General features: G+C 49.6%; 2 protein-coding genes, 1 non-coding gene and 1 pseudogene across 3 annotated transcripts; 3 read left to right on the top strand and 1 right to left on the bottom strand.

The window, feature by feature from the left end:
• Positions 1-1,154: 1,154 nt before the first annotated feature.
• Positions 1,155-1,736, top strand: LOC148051807 (olfactory receptor 14C36-like). The gene has a single exon (XM_087735267.1). The coding sequence runs from the start codon at positions 1,155-1,157 to the stop codon at positions 1,734-1,736; it is 582 nt and encodes a 193-aa protein (XP_087591393.1).
• Positions 1,737-12,402: 10,666 nt separating this feature from the next.
• Positions 12,403-13,368, bottom strand: LOC148051806 (olfactory receptor 6E1-like). The gene has a single exon (XM_087735286.1). It carries the CDS (start codon positions 13,366-13,368, stop codon positions 12,403-12,405), a length of 966 nt encoding a protein of 321 aa, XP_087591412.1.
• Positions 13,369-15,333: 1,965 nt separating this feature from the next.
• LOC148051805 (olfactory receptor 6B2-like) lies at positions 15,334-16,704 on the top strand (annotated as a pseudogene).
• A 2,399-nt stretch (positions 16,705-19,103) lies between these two features.
• On the top strand, positions 19,104-19,175 carry TRNAA-UGC (transfer RNA alanine (anticodon UGC)). Its single transcript has one exon. It is a non-coding gene; the product is annotated as a tRNA-Ala (tRNA).
• Positions 19,176-19,377: the final 202 nt, after the last annotated feature.

The raw sequence follows: 19,377 nt of genomic DNA, 5'->3' as shown, positions 1-19,377 counted from the left end.
TTAATCAGATGCTATCATTAGCACACTTGGCCATCTCCTTGGGGTGTCCTTCCAAACTGTCAGATGCCTTCCAGGAGGCACAATGAGCCATGTGTGTCTTTGGCTAGAAATGGGGTGCTAAGATCTTGAGAAAAGGGAAGACATTTAGTGGTCTGCAGTGGATGCCTTTGTTCTCAGCACTGTCTGGTGACTTTTCAGGAAAACGTGGGAGTGTGATCACCCTCCATCTCAGAAAGGTGCAAGCACTGCGCAGCTGGGAACAACACGGAGGGACAGACCAGCACCCCTCACTCTTCACTAAACCATAGGCAATCCTCTTGTCTTGTAGGACTCACTCTGTTCTCCCTCAGTGCAGCAGAAATGCTGAGGGTTTCTGACACCCAAACACACTCCCCAGGAGAGAATGAAGGGAGATGTAAAAATAACCTCTCAAACTGCCTTTTGCCATCCCCGTTGCTTAGCCCTGGCAGTGCAGATGCAGACAAGCTCTTCTGTTTTGGGAGCAGTTTCATCTGATAAAGTCAAAAACGAACACTGGCTCCTGCCCCCACCGTTCCCATGAACTCACTGCAGGGCTGACTCCTCAGCCATCAGCGGGCACAGCCCGTGCTCCTCACCACACACTGAACCAGCACCAACCAGAGTTCCAGCCACAGAGCTGAAGGAAGGTCTCCTAGAAAGGCAAAAGGGTGGGCGTGTGCAGCAGGGGAGGGTTTATGGGAAATGGCTTTGATTTTGCTTGCAGAAGTCTCCCCTATCATCTCACCACCTTTTCCTTCTCTGACAGTGCCGCATGCCCAGAAGCAGCAAATGTCCAAGGCCAGCTTCCTCACCGAGTTCCTCCTCCTGGCATTCACGGACAGGCAGGAGCTGCAGCTCTTGCACTTCTGGCTCTTCCTGGGCATCTACCTGGCTGCCCTCCTGGGCAACACCCTCATCATCACTGCCGTAGTCTGTGACCACCGCCTCCACACCCCGATGTATTTCTTCTCCTCAACCTCTCCCTCGTCGACCTGGGCTCCATCTCCATCATTCTCCCCAAAGCCATGGCCAATTCCCTCTGGAACACCAGGGACATCTCCTACCAGGGATGTGCTGCCCAAGTCATTCTGTTTGTCTTTTTGATGTCAGCAGAGTTTTCTATTCTCATCATCATGTCCTACGACCGCTACGTTACCATCTGCAAACCCCTGCACTACGGGACCCTCCTGGGCAGCAGAGCTTGTGTCCACATGGCAGCAGCTGCCTGGGGCAGTGGGTTCCTCTATTCTCTCCTGCACACAGCCAATACATTTTCACTCCCCCTCTGCCACGGCAATGCTGTGGACCAGTTCTTCTGTGAAATCCCCCACATCCTCAAGCTCTCCTGCTCAGACGCCTACCTCAGGGAAGTTGGGCTTATTGTGGTTAGTCTCTTCTCAGCATTTGGCTGTTTTGTTTTCATTGTGGTGTCCTGTGTGCAGATCTTGAGGGCCATGCTGAGGATCCCCTCTGAGCAGGGACGGCACAAGGCCTTTTCCACGTGCCTCCCTCACCTGGCCGTGGTCTCCCTGTTTATCAGCACCGCCATGTTTGCCTACCTGAAGCCCCCCTCTGTCTCCTCCTCATCCCTGAATCTAGTGGTTTCTGGTCTGTACTCGTTGGTGCCTCCAGCAGTGAAGCCCCTCATCTACAGCGTGAGGAACAAGGAGCTCAAGGATGCAGTGTGGAAACTGATGACTGGATGTTTTTTCTGAAGCAATAAACTCTCCATTTTCTTATGCATATTGCCCATAGTGTAGTTCATTACAGGCTCAGCCTGTCTTCTGGAGGTTTTGGCGGTGGTGGTGGAGGATTTTTTGCTCTGTTTTACATGTGATAGTGTTGTGCTGAAAGAAATGTCATTCTTCATACCATTTCTAATTCCTTATCTACCTTTCTAGTGTTACCCAGAGAGCGTTGAAAAGACTGTTGAAATAAGAGCCATGTTCTCTGTGCATTTAAAAAAATAAAGGACCCTGCAGCGACTTCGTTATCTGAGATCCTTTTTCTGAGACTTCTTCTGGTGCTGCAGTGGCAGTGCCTGTGTGCAGAGGTGGAGGGGAAAAGAGTCCTGGCACAGCAGCACTGCCAGGGAGCACCAGCGCTTGGTCTTTCTGGAGCTGTTCTCTTTTAAATTCCACACTCTCTCTCTGAGCCCCTGCGTTGCTGTAAGGAAGGATTGCTCTTGCAGCTTGGTCACAGGCCTTTTGTGTGGCAGTCCTGTGACTGCACGCAGTGACAGGCAATGGGCACTTCTTTGGCAGAGCTAACCTAAGTCATTTGATATGGTCCCCCACAACATTCTTGCTGCTACATTGGAGAGGTATGGGTTTGATGGATGGACTGTTAGACGGATAAGGAAATGGCTAGATGACCGCATGCAAATAGTTACAGTCAATGGCTCAATGCCCAAGTGGAAACCAATAACAGGGGGTGTCCCTCCTGGGTCCATACTGGGACCAGTACTATTTAATATCTTCATCAATGACATAGAGAGTGGGATTGAGTGCACCCTAAGCCAGTTTGCAGAGGATACCAAGCTGCGTGGGACAGTTGATTCACTTGAGGGGAGAGATGCCATCCAGAGGGACCTGGACAGGCTTGAGTAGGAGGCCCGTGCAAACCTCATGAAGTTCAACAAGGCCAAGTGCAAGGCCGTTCACCTGGGTCGGGGCAATCCCCGCTGTCAGTAAAGACTGGAAGGTGAATGGATTGAGAGCAGCCCTGCAGAGAAAGACTTTGGGATATTGGTGGGTGAAAAGTTGGACATGGGCCGGTAATGTGCTCTAGCAGCCCAGAGACCCAGCTGTATGCTGGGCAGCCTAAATAAAAGCATGGCCAGCAGGTTGGGGGAGGTGATTCTCCCCCTCTAGTCTTGTGAGACCCCACCTGGAGCACTGCGTCCAGCTCTGTATTCCCAAGGACAAGAAAGACATGGACCTGTTGGAGCGGGTCCAGAGGAGAGCCACGAAAACAATCTGAGGGCTGAAACACCTCTCCTATGAAGAGAGGCTGAGAGAGTTGGGGTTGTTCAGCCTGGAGAAGAGAAGGGTCTGGGGAGACCTGCTTGTGGCCTTTCAATATATAAAAAGGGCTTATAGGAAAGACGGAGAGAGAATTTTTATGAAGGCCTGTAGTGACAGGCCAAGGGGCAATGGTTTTAAACTGAAGGAGGTTAGGTTTAGACTGGACATAGGGAAGAAATCTTTTTATGATGAGGGTGGTGAGACAAGGTGACCCGCTTAGTGGATGAGGGGAGGGCTGTGGACGTTGTCTACTTGGACTTTAGTAAGGTCTTTGACACTGTCTCCCACAGCATTCTCCTGGAGAAGCTGGCTGCTCACGGCTTGGATAAGTGCACTCTGTGCTGGGTTAAAAACTGGCTGGACGGCCGAGCCCAGAGAGTGGTGGAGTCAAATCCAGTTGGCGGCTGGTCACAAGTGGTGTACCCCAGGGCTCAGTGTTGGGGCTGGTCCTGTTCAATATCTTCATCGATGATCTGGATGAGGGGATTGAGTGCACCCTCAGTAAGTTTACAGCCGACACCAAGTTGGGCACGAGTGTTGATCTGCTGGAGGGTAGGAAGGAACTACAAAGGGATCTGGACAGCCTGGATCGTTGGCTCGGGCTATCTGTATGAGATTCAACAAGGCTCAGTGCCGGGTCCTGCACTTGGGTCACAACAACCCCATGCAATGCTACAGGCTTGGGGAGGAATGGCTGGAGAGCTGCCTGGCAGAAAAGGACCTGGGGGTGTTGGTTGACAGCCGCCTGAAGATGAGCCAGCAGTGTGCTCAGATGGCCAAGAGGGCCAATGGCATCCTGGCTTGTATCAGGAATAGTGTGGCCAGCAGGACCAGGGAGGTGATAGTGCCCCCATACTGGGCACTGGTGAGGCCGCACCTCAAGTACTGTGCTCAGTGTTGGGCCCCTCACTACAAGAAGGACATAGAGGTACTAGAAGGATATTGAGGTGCTGGAGCGTGTCCAAAGAAGGACAACAAAGGTGGTGAAGGGTCTAGAGAACAAGTGTTATGAGGAGCGGTTGAGGGAGCTGGGGTTGTTTAGTCTGGAGAAGAGGAGGCTGAGGGGAGACCTTATTGCTCTCTACAACTACCTGCAACGAGGTTGTAGTGAGGTGGGGGTCAGTTTCTTCTCCCAAGTAACAAGTGATAGGACAAGAGGAAATGACCTCAAGCTGCGCCAGGGGAAGTTTAGGTTGGATATTAGGAAAAACTTCTTCACCGAAAGGGCTGTCAGGCATTGGAACAGGCTGCCCAGGGAAGTGGTTGAGTCTCCATCCCTGGAGGTATTTAAAAGACAGGTAGACGTGGTGCTCGAGGACATGGTTTAGTGGTTGACTTGGCAGTGCTAGGTTAATGGTTGGACTCGATGATCTTAAGGGTCTTGTCCAACCTTAACAATTCTATGATTCTATCATTCCATGATTCTATGACACTGATAGAGGTTGCCTAAAGAAGTTGTGGCTGCCCCATGCCTGGAAGTGTGCAAAGTCAGGCTGGATGAGGCTTTGAGCTATCTGATCTAGTGGAAGATGTCTCTGCCCATGGAAGGCTGTTTGGACTAGATGATCTTTAAAAGTGCCTTCTAACCCAAACTGTTCTTTGATTCCATGGGATGAGACTAAAGACATGGGGGAGGGTGTGGTGAGATGAAGCTGAGCGAGCACAAATGCCATCAGTTATTCTTGGGGTTGCTGTGTCAAGGTCTGTGGGAAAGACAGTGTCTTGACGTCACTTCACATTGAGAGGAATGTCCCCTGGGAAACCACCTGAATGCAGCACTGGGATGTGCTGCCTTGACCCGAGGTTCCTGTGTCCATTCCTCGTGCCTTGGGCCATCTCGAAAGAGTGCAAAGCAAGCTGATACACTGCAGTGCTTAGGTGCTTCCCAGCCTCTGGGAGTGGCAACAGGAGGCCAGGGAGGCACTACCGATGTTGCAATTCACTGCCTCTGCATCTGCAAAGGAAGGATTCCTGTCTCTGAACACCCACATGTGTATGAGGAGTGCACGAGGCCAGCTCAGATGTGGACACCTGACAGACCCCTGAATTTTCTGTGTGTTACTCCAGGAACAACTCCCACTGTCCCAGTGAGATTCATCTCACCTGCCTCGGATAGGTTCATTGCAAATGCTCCTGGTCTTCTACATTACCCCCCCTGGCCTTTCTGGCCTGTGCCTTCAGCTACACAGTATGAAAGAAGCTCGCCTGTGGAGTATCTCACCTGTGCAGTCAGAAGTATTCCTGCTAGCATGTGCAGCATTGCTGTCTAGACCGCGGCATTTCTCACCTTTCAGAAGGCACAAAGCACATCTGGGGAGTACGAATACACTCAGCAGCACACACACCTTCACGTTTCACCTCTCTGAACTTCCTTCACCATTTCTTTAAGCAACTAGCATAGAAGAAGAAATGTTCTTCCTCCTAGGTGTCTTACCAGGAGAGAGGGGACAGGCAGGACATAAAACCTTCAATGGACAAAGGGGAAGGGGACACTCAAAGCTTATCAACGGAGTTACCCATACTGCAAATAGGGAATGTCCCCAAGCATTACAGAAATCCTCCTCTCTCTCACGACCTGCCCTGTGACTGGTGTTGGGAACACCCTCATCATTGTGCTGGTGGTGGACAACTTGAAGACTTGCTATAGCTCCACCACCACGTCCCTGACCTGACCACACTGCTGACCAGACTGGACACAACACCATCTCTGCTGACAGCGGTGTTACTAGTACTTGCTGCACCTTTTGCATGTACTGAGTGTTTCCTGCTGGTGGCCACATCCTACGATCAGTACCGGGCTGTGTGCCACCTGCTTCTCTCTGCAAGACTCATGACCTGGAAGGTCTGTTTTGAGAAGGCAGCTACACCTTGGCTAGGGGGATTTCTCTCATCTGCAGTAGTCACTTCATTCTTGTCCCAGATATAGGTCTGTGGCCCCAGTGCAGTGCACCACTTCTGTGATTTCACTGCAGCTCTCCTGCAGTGACACCATGACACTTATGCTCTTTGCTCTCATAACCTGCTTTTTAGATCTAGGCCTCCCCTTCCTCTTCACAGGGGCATCCTGTGCGTGCACCAGAGCTGCCACCCTGGGGCAGCTCTCCCACCCAGCATGGACAGGTGGGAGGCCTTCTCCACCTGCTGCTCTCACCTCACTCGTGAAACTGTTTTCTACAGCATCCTCATCCTTGTCTGTGTGATGCCCAGAAAAGCCCTCCTGTGACAGCTGGACAAAGCCCTTTTGCTACACCATCCTCAGGCCCCTGCTCAATCCCCTCATCTGCAGCCTGAGGATCAGAAAGTTTGGAGGGGAGTGGGACACTGAGAGAAGTGCTCAGAGAAGCTGTGGGCTGCACAAAGAGCCAGTTGGAGTTGTGGGCCTGCTGGGAGAAATGACTTCTGGCTCTCTTCTGAACAGGCCCAGAAAACCCAGACAGGTGTGTGCTGTGTCCTGGGCACTCTCCTGGAAGTGTGAGTTGTGGAGAAGGCTTCTGGTGCAGAGAGGTGCAAGTGGGGCTGGCTGGCTTCATTGTGAGACCTCTGTAAAATGCCTTGTAAAGGCGTAAAGGTAGACGATGAGGTGGACGGGAGGATGACCGCACGATCAGGCTCAGATGTCACCACTGGCACAGAGTCGTCCTTGCAGCCAGTCATTATCGGCACCTCTCTGGACCAGCACTTGGGCCAACACTGTTGAACAACTTTATTATCTCCCTGTACAATGGGATGGAGCTCACCTTCCGCTCCCTCATCTAGTTCTCCCTGCCTTGAGCAGGAGAGTCAGACAAGACAACATTCAGGGCTCTTCTAACCTGAGTTATTCTAGGATTCAGTCAATCTCCTGTTTGGAGAGCTTTTTGATGACAGAATAAGCAGAGGAAGGAGAAAAGAGATGCAGAATTAGAGAGATAAAGGGTGCCAACAGAAATAGAGTGGTTCTTCTGAGCAATGTTTCTCCATTTGAATGATTGGTAAGAAAATTTATTTTGGTAAGTGGCTGCATAAAACTACCCACACACAGCAAGGGAGCGTAATCAGCTTGCCAGTACATGCCCTTCCTGCTGTTAATAAAAATTGATGAAAAAAATAATGACAATTCCTAAAAAGCTAGCCATGCTGGAAATGAAGACTTTCTCAACTATTACATTGAGTTCTTTTCTGCAAAGGTTTCAACTTTTTCCTGAAAATTTACATTCAGGGCTTGATTCACTCATCCACAAAGAGGTGGCCACTGCCCTGCGTAGCTGAAGCATGCGTGTGGGAAACGTGTCACAGGACATATGGGAGCCCTTCTGGAGCATGAGCTGGTAGGCAGGCAGGGTTCCTCGGGGTGGTGGAAGGCATCACCTGCTTTCAGCGCTGCTGGGTAGGCTGTGAAGAGGCCTCTCCAGCACAGCAGCACACTGTGTCCCCTTGGATGCTGGCTGTGAGGTCATTTCTGACCAGGCAGCTGTGGGGAGAGAGATACTCTGAAGTCTTGAAAGCCATCAAAATGCTCCCCCCAACAAGATGAAAGATGTGTGGAGGTCAGGGGCAGCTAGGACAAGATTTGGTGGAGGGAAGAGAGGTTTGGCCAGTAGAGATGAAAGATTTTGAAGAGGAAAGATATGTTTGGGTAATTTTGATGCCACCGTGATACTAAGAAAACATTCATGTTCGGCAACTACTCTATTTCTAGCCAGTAAGCTTAAGCCCTAATCCTACCCCTAAATGGCACCTTCCCCCTGATAGGAATCCACTCCTTCAATCCCTAACCTCAAACCTTACCTCTAAACCAAAGCCCCAAGCCATAAACGCTTACTCTTACCCTATTACTCACTCTAATTCCTAGCCTTTATCCCGAACACTAAAATGCTAGCCTTGACCCTAACCCTCACAACAGCCCTACACAAAACCCTAATCCACAAAGCGAGCCCATGCCCTGACACTAACTAGACACCCTCCCCCTAAGCCCAACAGGACTGAGGTCTTTGTCCTCTTGGCTATGGCAGCAGCCTCTGCCACTGACGCCTGCCGCAAAATTTCATTTTGAGGCTCTGGACTTTGTTTCTTCCTCATCCCTGCTTGGGGAGGCCGGGAGGTGTTGCACGGTTTTTCTGCACTTGGCATTGCTCATCCGCACATCCCACTGCCCCCAGGAAGAGCCCTGAGCCAGACATGAGGGACAGGATCTCCTTCCCAGGGCCTGCAGGTTAGGACTTGGCCTTGCTGCTTCATCGAAGCAGTTAAGGGTTTTCTCAGCATTACAGCCCCCTGCACAGTGCCTTTGCTACCTGCAGTCACAGCCTCCAGTCAGCTGCTCTAATGAGTCCTTGGGGAGGCTTTGTCAGTAATGGCCCTCAGGGGGGCCAATCAATGCTTCAAGGTTTTGCTTCTGCCTTTGACTTCTTGAGAGGTTTGTTCAGTCTCCTCTCAGGATCTGAGGTTCACGCACACAGGGCCAACTACAGCATGGGGCTCATTAAAATACAGAAAGCCCTAACGAGCTATTTCTCTTCCTGTGATTTTCTTCAACTCTTCCAGACTTGTCCAGCTAATTGTAGAGTCATTTCATAGTGTAGCTAAGGAGGAAGATTTCCAAGTGCACCTAATAAAAATCCTTTTTTTAAAGGTTATATTTTATTCATTTCAGTTGAGAGCAGAGATGATAGCAGCATTCTCCAATTGGTATTGATGCCGAGGGTGTCCTCAGGCAGTCTGGACAGCTAGGAAAAGCAGTCCCTTGAGGTCTGGCACTGTAGTGACAACCTTGCCCCTTGCTTCCTCCCTTCCTCAACCTCATCATTTCTCTCATTGGCCACCTGGGATTTACATCAGTTTCCTGACATCAGACTTCCCTGACCTCTGGGAGCTGAATGTTACAGCTCCATTGCACCATCTCCCACCTCATCTCCTTAGACAACTGGCTGCACACAGGCACAGAAGGATTTTTCCTATTTGCAAGCAACAAAAAGTAAAGCATGATAAAGTTTCATAAACAATACAATACACTTCTCAAGCATATGCTACTTACAAGCCACCTCTAATGAGGTTGCCTTTCTACAAAGGATAATCTTATGAGAAATGTTTTACATAGATAGCTACAGAAAGGTAGAGATAAACATAATAGAAGAGTTTGCTACAAAAGCAATTGTCCTACTGAAAGACGGGTAAGCTTTAACTCCCTGAAACCCAAAGCAGCAGCACAGCTGAAAGGTATCTGAATGAACAAAGAGTGAGGGCAGGAGAAAACTGGAGGATAATGGAAAGGGCCTTTGTCTAGACAGTCTACCGGTAAGATGACTTTATTGTATCAGGAAACTGTAAATAAGATGACTTATTTATTGTATCAGGACAGGTGAAAATACATGAACGATTAGAGAAATTAAATACAGCATTTAACAGGCAGAATAGTGGTAATGAAGTTACAGGGGAAGACTGATATTTCTGTGGAATATCCCTTTTGAAAGGTCATGGGATTGGTAGAGGTCTCTTGTGAGTGAGGACAAAGCAATGTTGCACCCATCTCTGAAAGAAGGCAAAAGGACAACCCAGGGAACCACAGGCTGTACAAGCTCACTTTGGTGAGGAGTAAGCCATCAATATCTCTTGGGTGGTATTTCTGGGACCTTTAAAGAGAAGAATGTGTCCAAAAGCAGTCAGCATGGGCTTTCAAAGGGTAAAGCATGCCTCACCAGGCTGACTGCCTTCATGATGAAGTAACTGCATTTGTGCATGAGGGGACAATAGTGGATGTTGGTCACCTCAACTTCAGCAAGATTTGTGACGTGTTCTCCCTCACTATTCTTGTAGCCAAGTTAGGACATTACATTCTGGAAGGGCAGACAAACAGATGGGTGAAACACCAGTTGGATGATCAGGCTGAGAGAGCAGTGGTGAAGGGGTCATACCCTACCTGGAGGCTAGTGGGACATACTGGGGCATCATGGGGCAGCACAGGGAACACTCCTGAGCCCTGTGCAATCGAAAAGCTGTATCCATGACCCAGAAGAGGCAACTCTCACCATGTTTAGCAAGAACAAATGCTGGATTCTGCACCTCGGATGAAATAATGCTGGGCACAAGTACAGACTGGGAGAGGAGTGGCTGGAGAGCAGCCCTGCAGAGAGGGATCTGGGGGTGCTGGCTGGCAGGGGGCTCAACAGGAGTCAGCAGTGTGCCCTGGCAGCCAAGAGGGCAAACCACACCCTGGGGTGCAGTATAACGAGGGGCTCAAAAGAGGGGATGTTGTGGTTTAACCCCAGTCGGCAACTAAGCACCACACAGCCGCTCGCTCACTCGCCCTCCCTCCCTCCCACAGTGGGATGGGGGAGAGAATCAGAAAAAAAAAGTAAAACCGATTGGTTGAGATAAAGACAGTTTAATTTGACCGCAGAGGAAGGGGAAATAATAATAATAATAATAATAATAATAATAATAATAATAATAATAATAATAATAATAATAACAACAACAACAACAACAACAACAACAACAACAATGATAATAATAATAATACACAAAACAAGTGATGCACAATCACCACCTGCTGACCGATGCCCAGACTGTCCCCGAGCAGCAATCGCTGCCCCCCGGCTAACTCCCTCCAGTTTCTATACTGAGCATGACGTCATATGGTATGGAATAGCCCTTTGGCCAGTTTGGGTCAGCTGTCCTGGCTGTGCTCCCTCCTGGATTCTGGTGCACCTGGCAGAGCACGGGAAGCTGAAAAGCACTTGACTAGTATAAACACTGCTTAGCAACAAGTAAACCATCAGTGTGTTATCGACATTATTCTCATCCTAAATCCAAACCACAGCACTGCACCAGCTGCTAGGAAGAAAATTAATTCTATCCCAGCTGAAACCAGGACAGGGGATTATCCTGCTGTATTTAGCACTGGTGCAGACTCACTTGGAGTACTGTGTGAAGTTCTGGGCCCCACAACTGAAGAAGGGTGTAAGGTACTTGAATGCGTCCAGAGGAGGGCGCCAAAGCTGGTGAAAGGGCTGGAAGAAATGTCCTCCGAGGAGCTGCTGAGGACACTGGGCTTGTCTAGTTTGGAGAACAGGAGGCAGAGGGCTGACCTCATTGCTCTCTACAGATTCCTGAGGAGGGGAAGTGGAGAGGGAGGTGTTGATCTCTTCTCCTTGGGATCCAGCGACAGGAAGCGGGGAAATGGTTCAAAGCTGCACCAGGGGAGGTTAAGACTGGACATTAGGAAGCATTTCTTTACCAAGAAGGTGGTCAAACACTGGAACAGGCTTCCTGGAGAGGTGGTCGATGCCCCATGCGTGTCAGTGTTTAAGAGGCATTTGGACAATGCCCTTTATAACATGATTTATCTTTTGGTCAGACCTGAAGTGGCCAGGTATTTGGACAAGATGATCATTGTAGGTCCCTTCCAACTGAACTATTCTGTTCTATTCTGTTTGATTCTATTCTCTTCTGTTCTGTTCTAAGCCATATATATACCTTTTACAGGGTGGATCCCTCCAGCAGCTGGGCTCAGACGCTCTGTCTCCTCAGTAGCTGCCCTGGATACCAGCCTCCCCAGGTGCACACACATGGACATATGAGCCCCTGAGGCTGCAACCCCATTCCAGATGCTGCCACAGACCACCCCAGTCACACACACACATGCGCGCACACACACACCCCCCAAACTCTTAAGTCCAGTCACTCTGGTCTCTCAGTTGCTGGCACTAATGACATACGGGCTGTCTGACCCCCTGGTCCTTCTCCAGTTGCTGCACTCACCCCCTGTGCTCACATGGTGACGCACAAGAGAGACAGACTGCACTGGTCAGGGTCCTCCCCTAAACTTCCCGTAACAAGTGCTGTGCAATCCAAAAATGCTCCTCCCCTGCATCCCATAATGTGTCCTATGCCCCTAGGCAACAATTCCCTTAGTCCAAATGGTGATCCAGAGAGCTGCTCGCAGTGACTCCTCTTGGTGGGTTTCACACCTGGACAACAGGGCTGATGGCTCTCCCAGGGCAGCCCTGGAAGGAGCTGGGACAAGATGTCCCTTCCTCAGGAGCCTGTCACCTGGGTTCCCACCTGCCACGGTGCCTCTGTGCTCTTCTCGCTTTGTGGAGATGGGCTCTTGATGAGCTGGTGGCTCTCCTGTGATGGCTCTGGGAGCAGCTGGGGCAGGGTGTTGACTGAGTTACTCCTCCTGCCATCGGTAGTGCCTTCTTTGTGTGTGCAGATGAGCTTCTTCTCACTTAACCTAACACAACCCAAGAAGAACATGCATCTCCTGAGGCATCTGTATTTGGCGGTTGCATACATATGCACTGGTATTATTTAGCATATTTAGCATATTTAACATAGCAACTCATTGGAATTGCTGTCCAGAAACGCATTAGGATTAGGGGAAAAGCTGTGTCGTTGCACGGGCAATGGCTTCACTCAGGGCCAGTAGCACAGTCTTGTTTCTAAGACTGTAGATGAATGGATTTAAGAGTGGGTACAGGACAGTGTTCAGCAAAGCCACAATTCTGTTTGTCTCCAAGGAAACATCTCTGGAAGGACGCACATAGAGAGCAATGCAGCTCCCATATGCAATGGCCAAGGTGGTGAGGTGGGAAGAACATGTAGTAAAAGCTTTTTTCCTCCCAGCAGCTGCTGGCAGGTGTAGAATACAGAAAAGGATGCCCATGTAAAATGCCAGAGTTAAACATAAGGAACCCAGTATGATAAACGATAATAAAACAGAGTCTGTTTTCCAAAGCAGGCTGGGGTCAGAGCAGGACAATTTGAATAAGGGGGAGTGGATCTTGTTTGAGCCACAGAAAGTCAGCTTGTAGAGGAGGACCAGACAGTAACTGAAGGCTGTGATGCCTATGACCCAAGCAGCAACAACCAGGTGGATGCAGAGCTGAGGCTTCATGATGGCAGCATAACGCAAAGGATGGCAGATGGCAACGTAGTGGTCAAAGGACATGACAGCAAGTAAAACCAACTCTGTACAGCCCAGGGCAAAATAGAAACAGGACTGGGCAAAGCAGCTGCTTAGTGAGATTGTCCTCCTACCAGAACTCAGGATCACAAACAATTTGATGCTTGTGGAGGATGTGAACCAGATTTCCAGGAAGGCCAGATTGCTGATGAAAAAGTACATGGGGGTTTGCAGGCGGTGATCTACACCCAGGAGGAAAATGATGGTTGCCTTCCCCATCACTGTTGTCAGGTATATGAGCAGAAGGAGCAGAGAGAGAAATAGCTGTAGTCTTTGATCAAGCCCTGAGAAACCCTCTAGGATGAACTCAGTAACTGCAGTTTCATTTTCTGCTCCCATGCTGAATTTCAGTTCATCCTGCCGAGACAGGAACATGACCAAACCCAAGTGTGATTATTTCACAGTCTGGATGAAAGGAATCCTTCCTGCTCTGCTTCTTTCCTTTCTTGCAGTCTTCCTCCTAGAGAGCACAGAGAGAGAGAGAGTCCTTCAAGCCTTTCTCACCCCCTGATTTTTCTGGTTTACATTTTGGTTAGAGTCCTCAGAGAATTTGTTGTCATCTTTCTACCTTTCTCAAACTCTTACAAAGGATTCTTTCTCCAGAACAGAAGATTTTAAAGAGGCTGCAAGCTATTTCACCCCATTCCTGGCAAATTCCACATTCACTCAGACCTTTTGCAAACATCTGTCACACCTATGTGCCAAACTCATCTCTTCTATTGCACAAATGCTAAACCATCAAATGAAATGAAATGAAATCAAATCAAATCAAATCAAATGTGTATGTTGAAAGCTATTCTTTCTGCTTTTCAGAGGCACTTGCCCTTTTGCACTAGGAATCCCTGAGAACCTCTTCTTTTCAAAATAAGTAATATCCACCATATCTTTTGTAATCCCCTGCTTCCTTCCACACCTTCTTGCTCTCTGTTTCTTCAGGAAAGGGGGTGGGAGTGGAATAGGGACCAAGTATAACTCGTCTTCTTTCGTGCTCTAAATAATGACTGAAATGGATGATGACTCCACACAGTCTGTCACACAATCTCATCTGACCTCTGTCTGCACTGAAGCACGGTTGTTTCCAAAGAGTTGCTCATTGCTATTGCCATCAAATGTCCTGACCTAAACGCAGAGCAAGAGAAGAGCGTCTGGAAGAGATTTGTAACCTTTCTTTTGCATGCCAGTTATAGGTTGGGAGGAACCAGCCTCTAGTGTTTTCTCTTGCTTCCATTGACTCTAGAGGGAGCCTGGGGAAAACCAGTTCTCACAGGCACCTGCAGCCAAGTAGATGAAACTCACTATTCAAGTCTCAAATCACTGATTTATTAACGTTGTTTGTTTGTTTTTTTAATCAAAATAGACATCTAACAGAAGGAAGCACAAGAAAAATATATGCAATAAAGACTGATGTTTTTCCCTTGATCTTTACATTTGTTTTTAGACAAGGAAAGGAGCAGAGCAGATGACTTCAAAAGTAGGATGATTCCAAGTGCAAGGGGAGGAGAGGGAGGGGAGGAGATGGTGGGTTTGAAGCAGTGAAACAGATCTTCTCCACAGGCTGTGTTGTCCCCTTAGGCTCTGTCCCAGGGCAGAATGGGTAGCACTTCCACAAGGAGTAAAATGGGAAGATCAGTACAGGGCAGTGCTCCATGTTTGCACTGACATTTTAGCTTGGGGTTCAGGCTAGCCTTAGATCCCAAATGTCCGGCTTGTTCTTGGCCTCTAGTCTGGCACAGGGGAAGCTCTGCGCTGGGTTCCTTTGGGAAATTTTCTGAGATTAAACCACTGGCTGTATTTGAGCAAAAGCTCAAGTTCAGTCACCTACAGCAGTATGAGTGCAGTGAATCAGTGAATGAGAGGGGACAGTCCCAGCGTCCATTTTCTGGGTCAGTTCAAACACTCAAAGGGTTGTGTCTTCTTACTCTCTTGGGTGACACCTCAATTCTCTAAAATTGTTCTTCTCCTGAATGCACTTTCTTAGGGGAACCTGCAAATTGGCAGACAGCTTACAACAAAGAAGCTTCTCTTCAGGCCCCGCATCGTCAAGCATGCAGCCAGCATATGCCATAGTGAGTGAAGAAATATAGGGTATGCAGGTGAAGGATATCCAGGTGAAGAAGGCCTTAGTGCAGCTTTGCACAGAGGTTATCCTCAGGACATTGCATATAATGTAGGCATAAACCACAGCAGTCAGTGTGAAGGAGCTCAGCAACACAGCGGAGAAGAGCGCAACGCTCATGTTTCATAGTAGCTGGTGCCCATGCGGGGGGCTCTCAGCAAAGGGATGATGCCGCAGAAGAAGCAGTCTCTACAGTGGGCACAGAGGATCTAATGGCATACAGGATGGTGGGGCTGAGCATGGAGAGAGATGCCGTTCCCCAGCAGCTAAAGATGAGCATGGAGCACAGCCAGGAGTTGGTAAGGACAGAGTCGTGTGAGGGGCTGCAAATGGCCCTGCAGCAATCGAAACACATCTCAACACATAGGTTAAACTCAGCTGTGCTGACGGAGAAGAAGGGACTTGTAAGCAGCCACAGAGATATCTTAATCTCCAGCATGAGACTGACAAACATGTTAGGGGGAATGACCAGAGTGAACCAAATATCCAAGAAGGACAAGGTTCTGTGGAAGGGATGCCTGCAGGTGTGGCACTAGTGGTGGAGCCAAAGGATGGCAATGGTGATTGCATTCCCCATGACAGCAAGCAGAGAAATCACCAGCAGCAGTGTGAAAAGGAGGGCGTTCAACTCATAAAGGACTGAATAGGCCTTCAGGAAAAATATTCTTGCTCTGGTATGGTTGTGAGGATCCATGTTGGTACCCGGTCAGTTGAAGGTGTGGCAAGGGTAATCAATATCGTGCTTGGTGAAATTCCTCTTGTTACCTTTGTCAACCTTCCTTTCCCTTTTCTTAGGTTTCCTTGTCCTTCTTTCGTGGACCTCAGATCAGATGCTTAATTCCTCCAATGTGGAAATCTGCTCTACCTCCACTACCCTGCCCAGGCTGCTGGCCAGCTTCCTAACCAGGGACAGAACTGTTTCTGCTCAAGGCTGCATGACACAATTCTTTTTCTTTGCCTGTTGTGCAGGTACCGAGAGTCATCTGCTGGCCACCATGTCCTAGGATCGGTACTTGGCCATATGTCACCCCCTGCTCTATGCCAGCCTCATGAAGCAGAAGCTCTGTCTCCAGCTGGCGGCTGGGTCTTGGCTAGCTGGATTACTAATGTCTACCATAGTCACTGGGCTACTTTCCAACTTACACTTCTGTGGTCCCAATGCAATTGATCACTTCTTCTGAGATTTTGCCCCATTGCTGGAGCTCGCCTGCAGTGACATCATGGTGCTTAGACTGGTTACTTTCATCATCTGCTTTCTGGATGTGGTCTTCCCATTTATGTTCACCTTGGTATCCTATATCTGCATCATAGCTGCGATCCTGAGGATCCCAGCCACCACGAGGAGGCAGAAGGCCTTCTCCACCTGCTCCTCTCACCTCAGCGTGGTCACTGTTTTCTATGGTACCCTCATCGATGTCTATATGATACCCAGAATAGCCTCAATGAGGCAGCTCAGTACAGTGCTATCCTTTTTCTACACCACGCCCATGGCCAATCCACTCGTCTACAGCCTGCAGAACAGGCAAGTCAAGGGGGCTCTTGGAAATGCCCTCAGAAAAACTGTGGCCTGCATCAAGAGCTCCTACCTGTTGTGACCCACCAGGAATAAACAGGTTGTGGTTGTGTCAAGTGTGGACAACTCAGAAGTGCATATTTTGTGTACCAGGTATATCTTTAGAAGTGCAGAATCTTGGGACTGTTTGGGGAACGAGAAGTGGGAAAAGAGAATTTGTGTCTTAAGGAAATACAGGTCTGGTCCTGAAGAGTGTAAAAAACTTCCCTGGATTTCTTCTTGCTTTAAAGTAACCACAATTGTGATCCTGCAAGTGGGAGCTGTTGAAATGCCACACCTGCCCAGGAGTGGCAGAAAACTTACTCTAAACATGTTGTTTTCTCTTCCGTTACCCAGCCAAGCTGAGGGGTGGGGGTCCTGCGTGTCTGGGATTCCTCAGGACATCTTCATATTGACAGTGAGAAGGGGGAAGGTGAATCAAGCCCTTCCACTGGACATGTCTAAATCTGAGTAGATGAATCCCATCCCTCCTGTTCTCTGGGCTCTCTAGCAGAGGAGAACTGTGAAAGCTAGTCTGATAGGGTCAACTCCTCTGGAAAAAAAAAAAAAAAAAAAAAGAAAAAAAAAAAGTAGATCCTTCTTCAGAAGAAAGGTACACACAAGCTGGGTCTCACCTTCCCAAACTTTTAACACAGAAATCATTACTTCCCACTTCTTTCCTTCTCCTAATCTGACCCCCCTCCAGCCCCCCTCTCCCAATGTAATTACTTACTTGTTTCCCACTGGCTGACTTAGATATTGCAAATGGAGTCCTTCTGTTTTCTTCTTTCTTGCAAAAGAGAGCGAGGGCATGCTCATGGGGCATGACTGAGAACATCCACCTGCAGCAACGGGCTTTCCCCATTAACTAGGCTGAGGCATGCTCACAAGATGGAAATGTCTCCATCATCCCTGATTTGTGCAAGGGCCTTCAGCCCTGACATACTCCCACAACACACTTATTCCTTCTCCACCCACAGACATAAATCCCTTCCCACTTCCAGGCTCAAATCATGGTTGCAAGAATTTGATGCACTTCAGAAGAGGCCTTGAGCTTCTTGGATCTTCTTGGTGCTTATGGCAATGTTCCTGGCTCCCTCCAGATTTGACGGGCTTCCTGTCTATAACAAGGGCTTTCTGACAAGCTTTTACGAAATGTTTGTTTTTCTGTCATTCCTGTATGTGGAAAGAGTAGACACAATAAAGAAAGAAATATCCACCAAAACAGATGCTGAGTGAAGTGCCAGTAAGAACGAGGTGAGGCACCCCCATGGCTGTGGCATCCTGACAAGAAGTCTGTCCTGAGAAGGGGATCCAGCCTCTGCCACTCTGGAGTGGGCAATCAGCAGTGCCCGTGCCACCTGGCAGAGACTGTCTGTCCAAGCACAGTTACTGTCTTGTCAGCTTTGAGTGCGAGCTTGAAACTGCTTGGCTGCAGGGGTAGTGCCTGCGGGATTACCACTGCTCCAAAAGAGCAGTCCTTCCAGGTCTTTCTTGAGCAAGAACGGGAGAGTCATTGCTGAGGATGGGCTTTGGGGCCGTGTGTGCAAAGCAGAATAGATGAGCAGCCCATCCCCTTAACTCCACTCAACCACTCCAGAAGGTCACAGTGACTGTGCTCTGGTTTTGATTCCCCTAAACCCTCTCTGCTAGGCAGGGGCTCAGCAGGCAAAAATCTATGGCACTGGGCAACACAATTGCCCCAGCTGTACCACCCTGAGGACACCACCCCTGCGTGTGATCAAACCATCAACCTTTTGGTTAACAACTGAACACACTCACCCACCCTGCCACAGGGACCCCAGCCAGGGCTGTCCCCGGGCACGGCTTTGCTGTCAGGACAGTCCTCAGTGCTGAAGGAATGGGAACGTCCCTGAGCCCAACCCCCAGCCCCAGCCCCATGGAGATGGAAGCCTGCTGTTCACCTCACCTGCAGGGCTGCTGGGGAACAGAGGGGTGCAGGGGGATGGCCGGTGCCTGGAGGAGGGGGTATAAGATTTCTGCCTCCATGTGCCCTCCATGGCATGCCCTGGGATGCCATCGGAGCCTGGGGGCACATCAGTCCAGGGAGGGCATTTCCCTCACCCTGTTGCACTGCTGCTGCTGCAGAGTTGGGGACAGATGTGGCACAGTCGGCTGTTGCCCTGGGTGGCAGAGGAGGCTCAGGGGAAGGGATTTTCTCCTCTCCGTTGACCCATCCCAGAGTGGGCCAGAGTGTGGGAGCAGCACCTGCAGCCAGAGCCTCCTTCTGCCCCATTGCCCTGCAGAGACTTTGAAGGAGCAGCGCTCTGCAGTGCAGCCCTGTGCCAGGGTCAGGCCTCAACTCCCCCTGTGTCAGAATGATTCAAGTGCCATTTAGTGCAGAGGGTTCGTGGGCACCCAGGGGAATACAGAACTTGTCATAGGCACATCACAGGAGCAGAGTGCCTCTCCTACTGTTAAGGGGATGTAGCTCAGTGGCAGAGCACCTGCTTTGCAGGTGGGAGGTCCTGGGTTCAATCCCCAGCATCTCCAGGGCTACTTTTGCTCTGACTCCCCAGCCTCAGGCAGGCGCGGGCTGGAGCTCGGGCACTGGTCCTCTCCAGGCCCTGTGGGCCTGCCCTGCCCACCCAGGGCTTGCCTGTGAGGTGAGGAGGGCTGTGTGTGCTGCCTCTGCTGAGCCCCCTCTTGGAGGAGAAGCAGGCAGCTGTGCTGGACCTGGGCTCAGGTCACTGCC

Source organism: Nipponia nippon, unplaced genomic scaffold (assembly GCF_047370975.1).
Source record: "Nipponia nippon isolate SJK-2023a ecotype South Korea unplaced genomic scaffold, ASM4737097v1 scaffold_54, whole genome shotgun sequence".
Classification (NCBI taxonomy): domain Eukaryota; kingdom Metazoa; phylum Chordata; class Aves; order Pelecaniformes; family Threskiornithidae; genus Nipponia; species Nipponia nippon.
The sequence above is the reverse complement of the archived record's forward strand: the minus strand, read 5'-3'. Positions and strand labels throughout refer to the sequence as shown.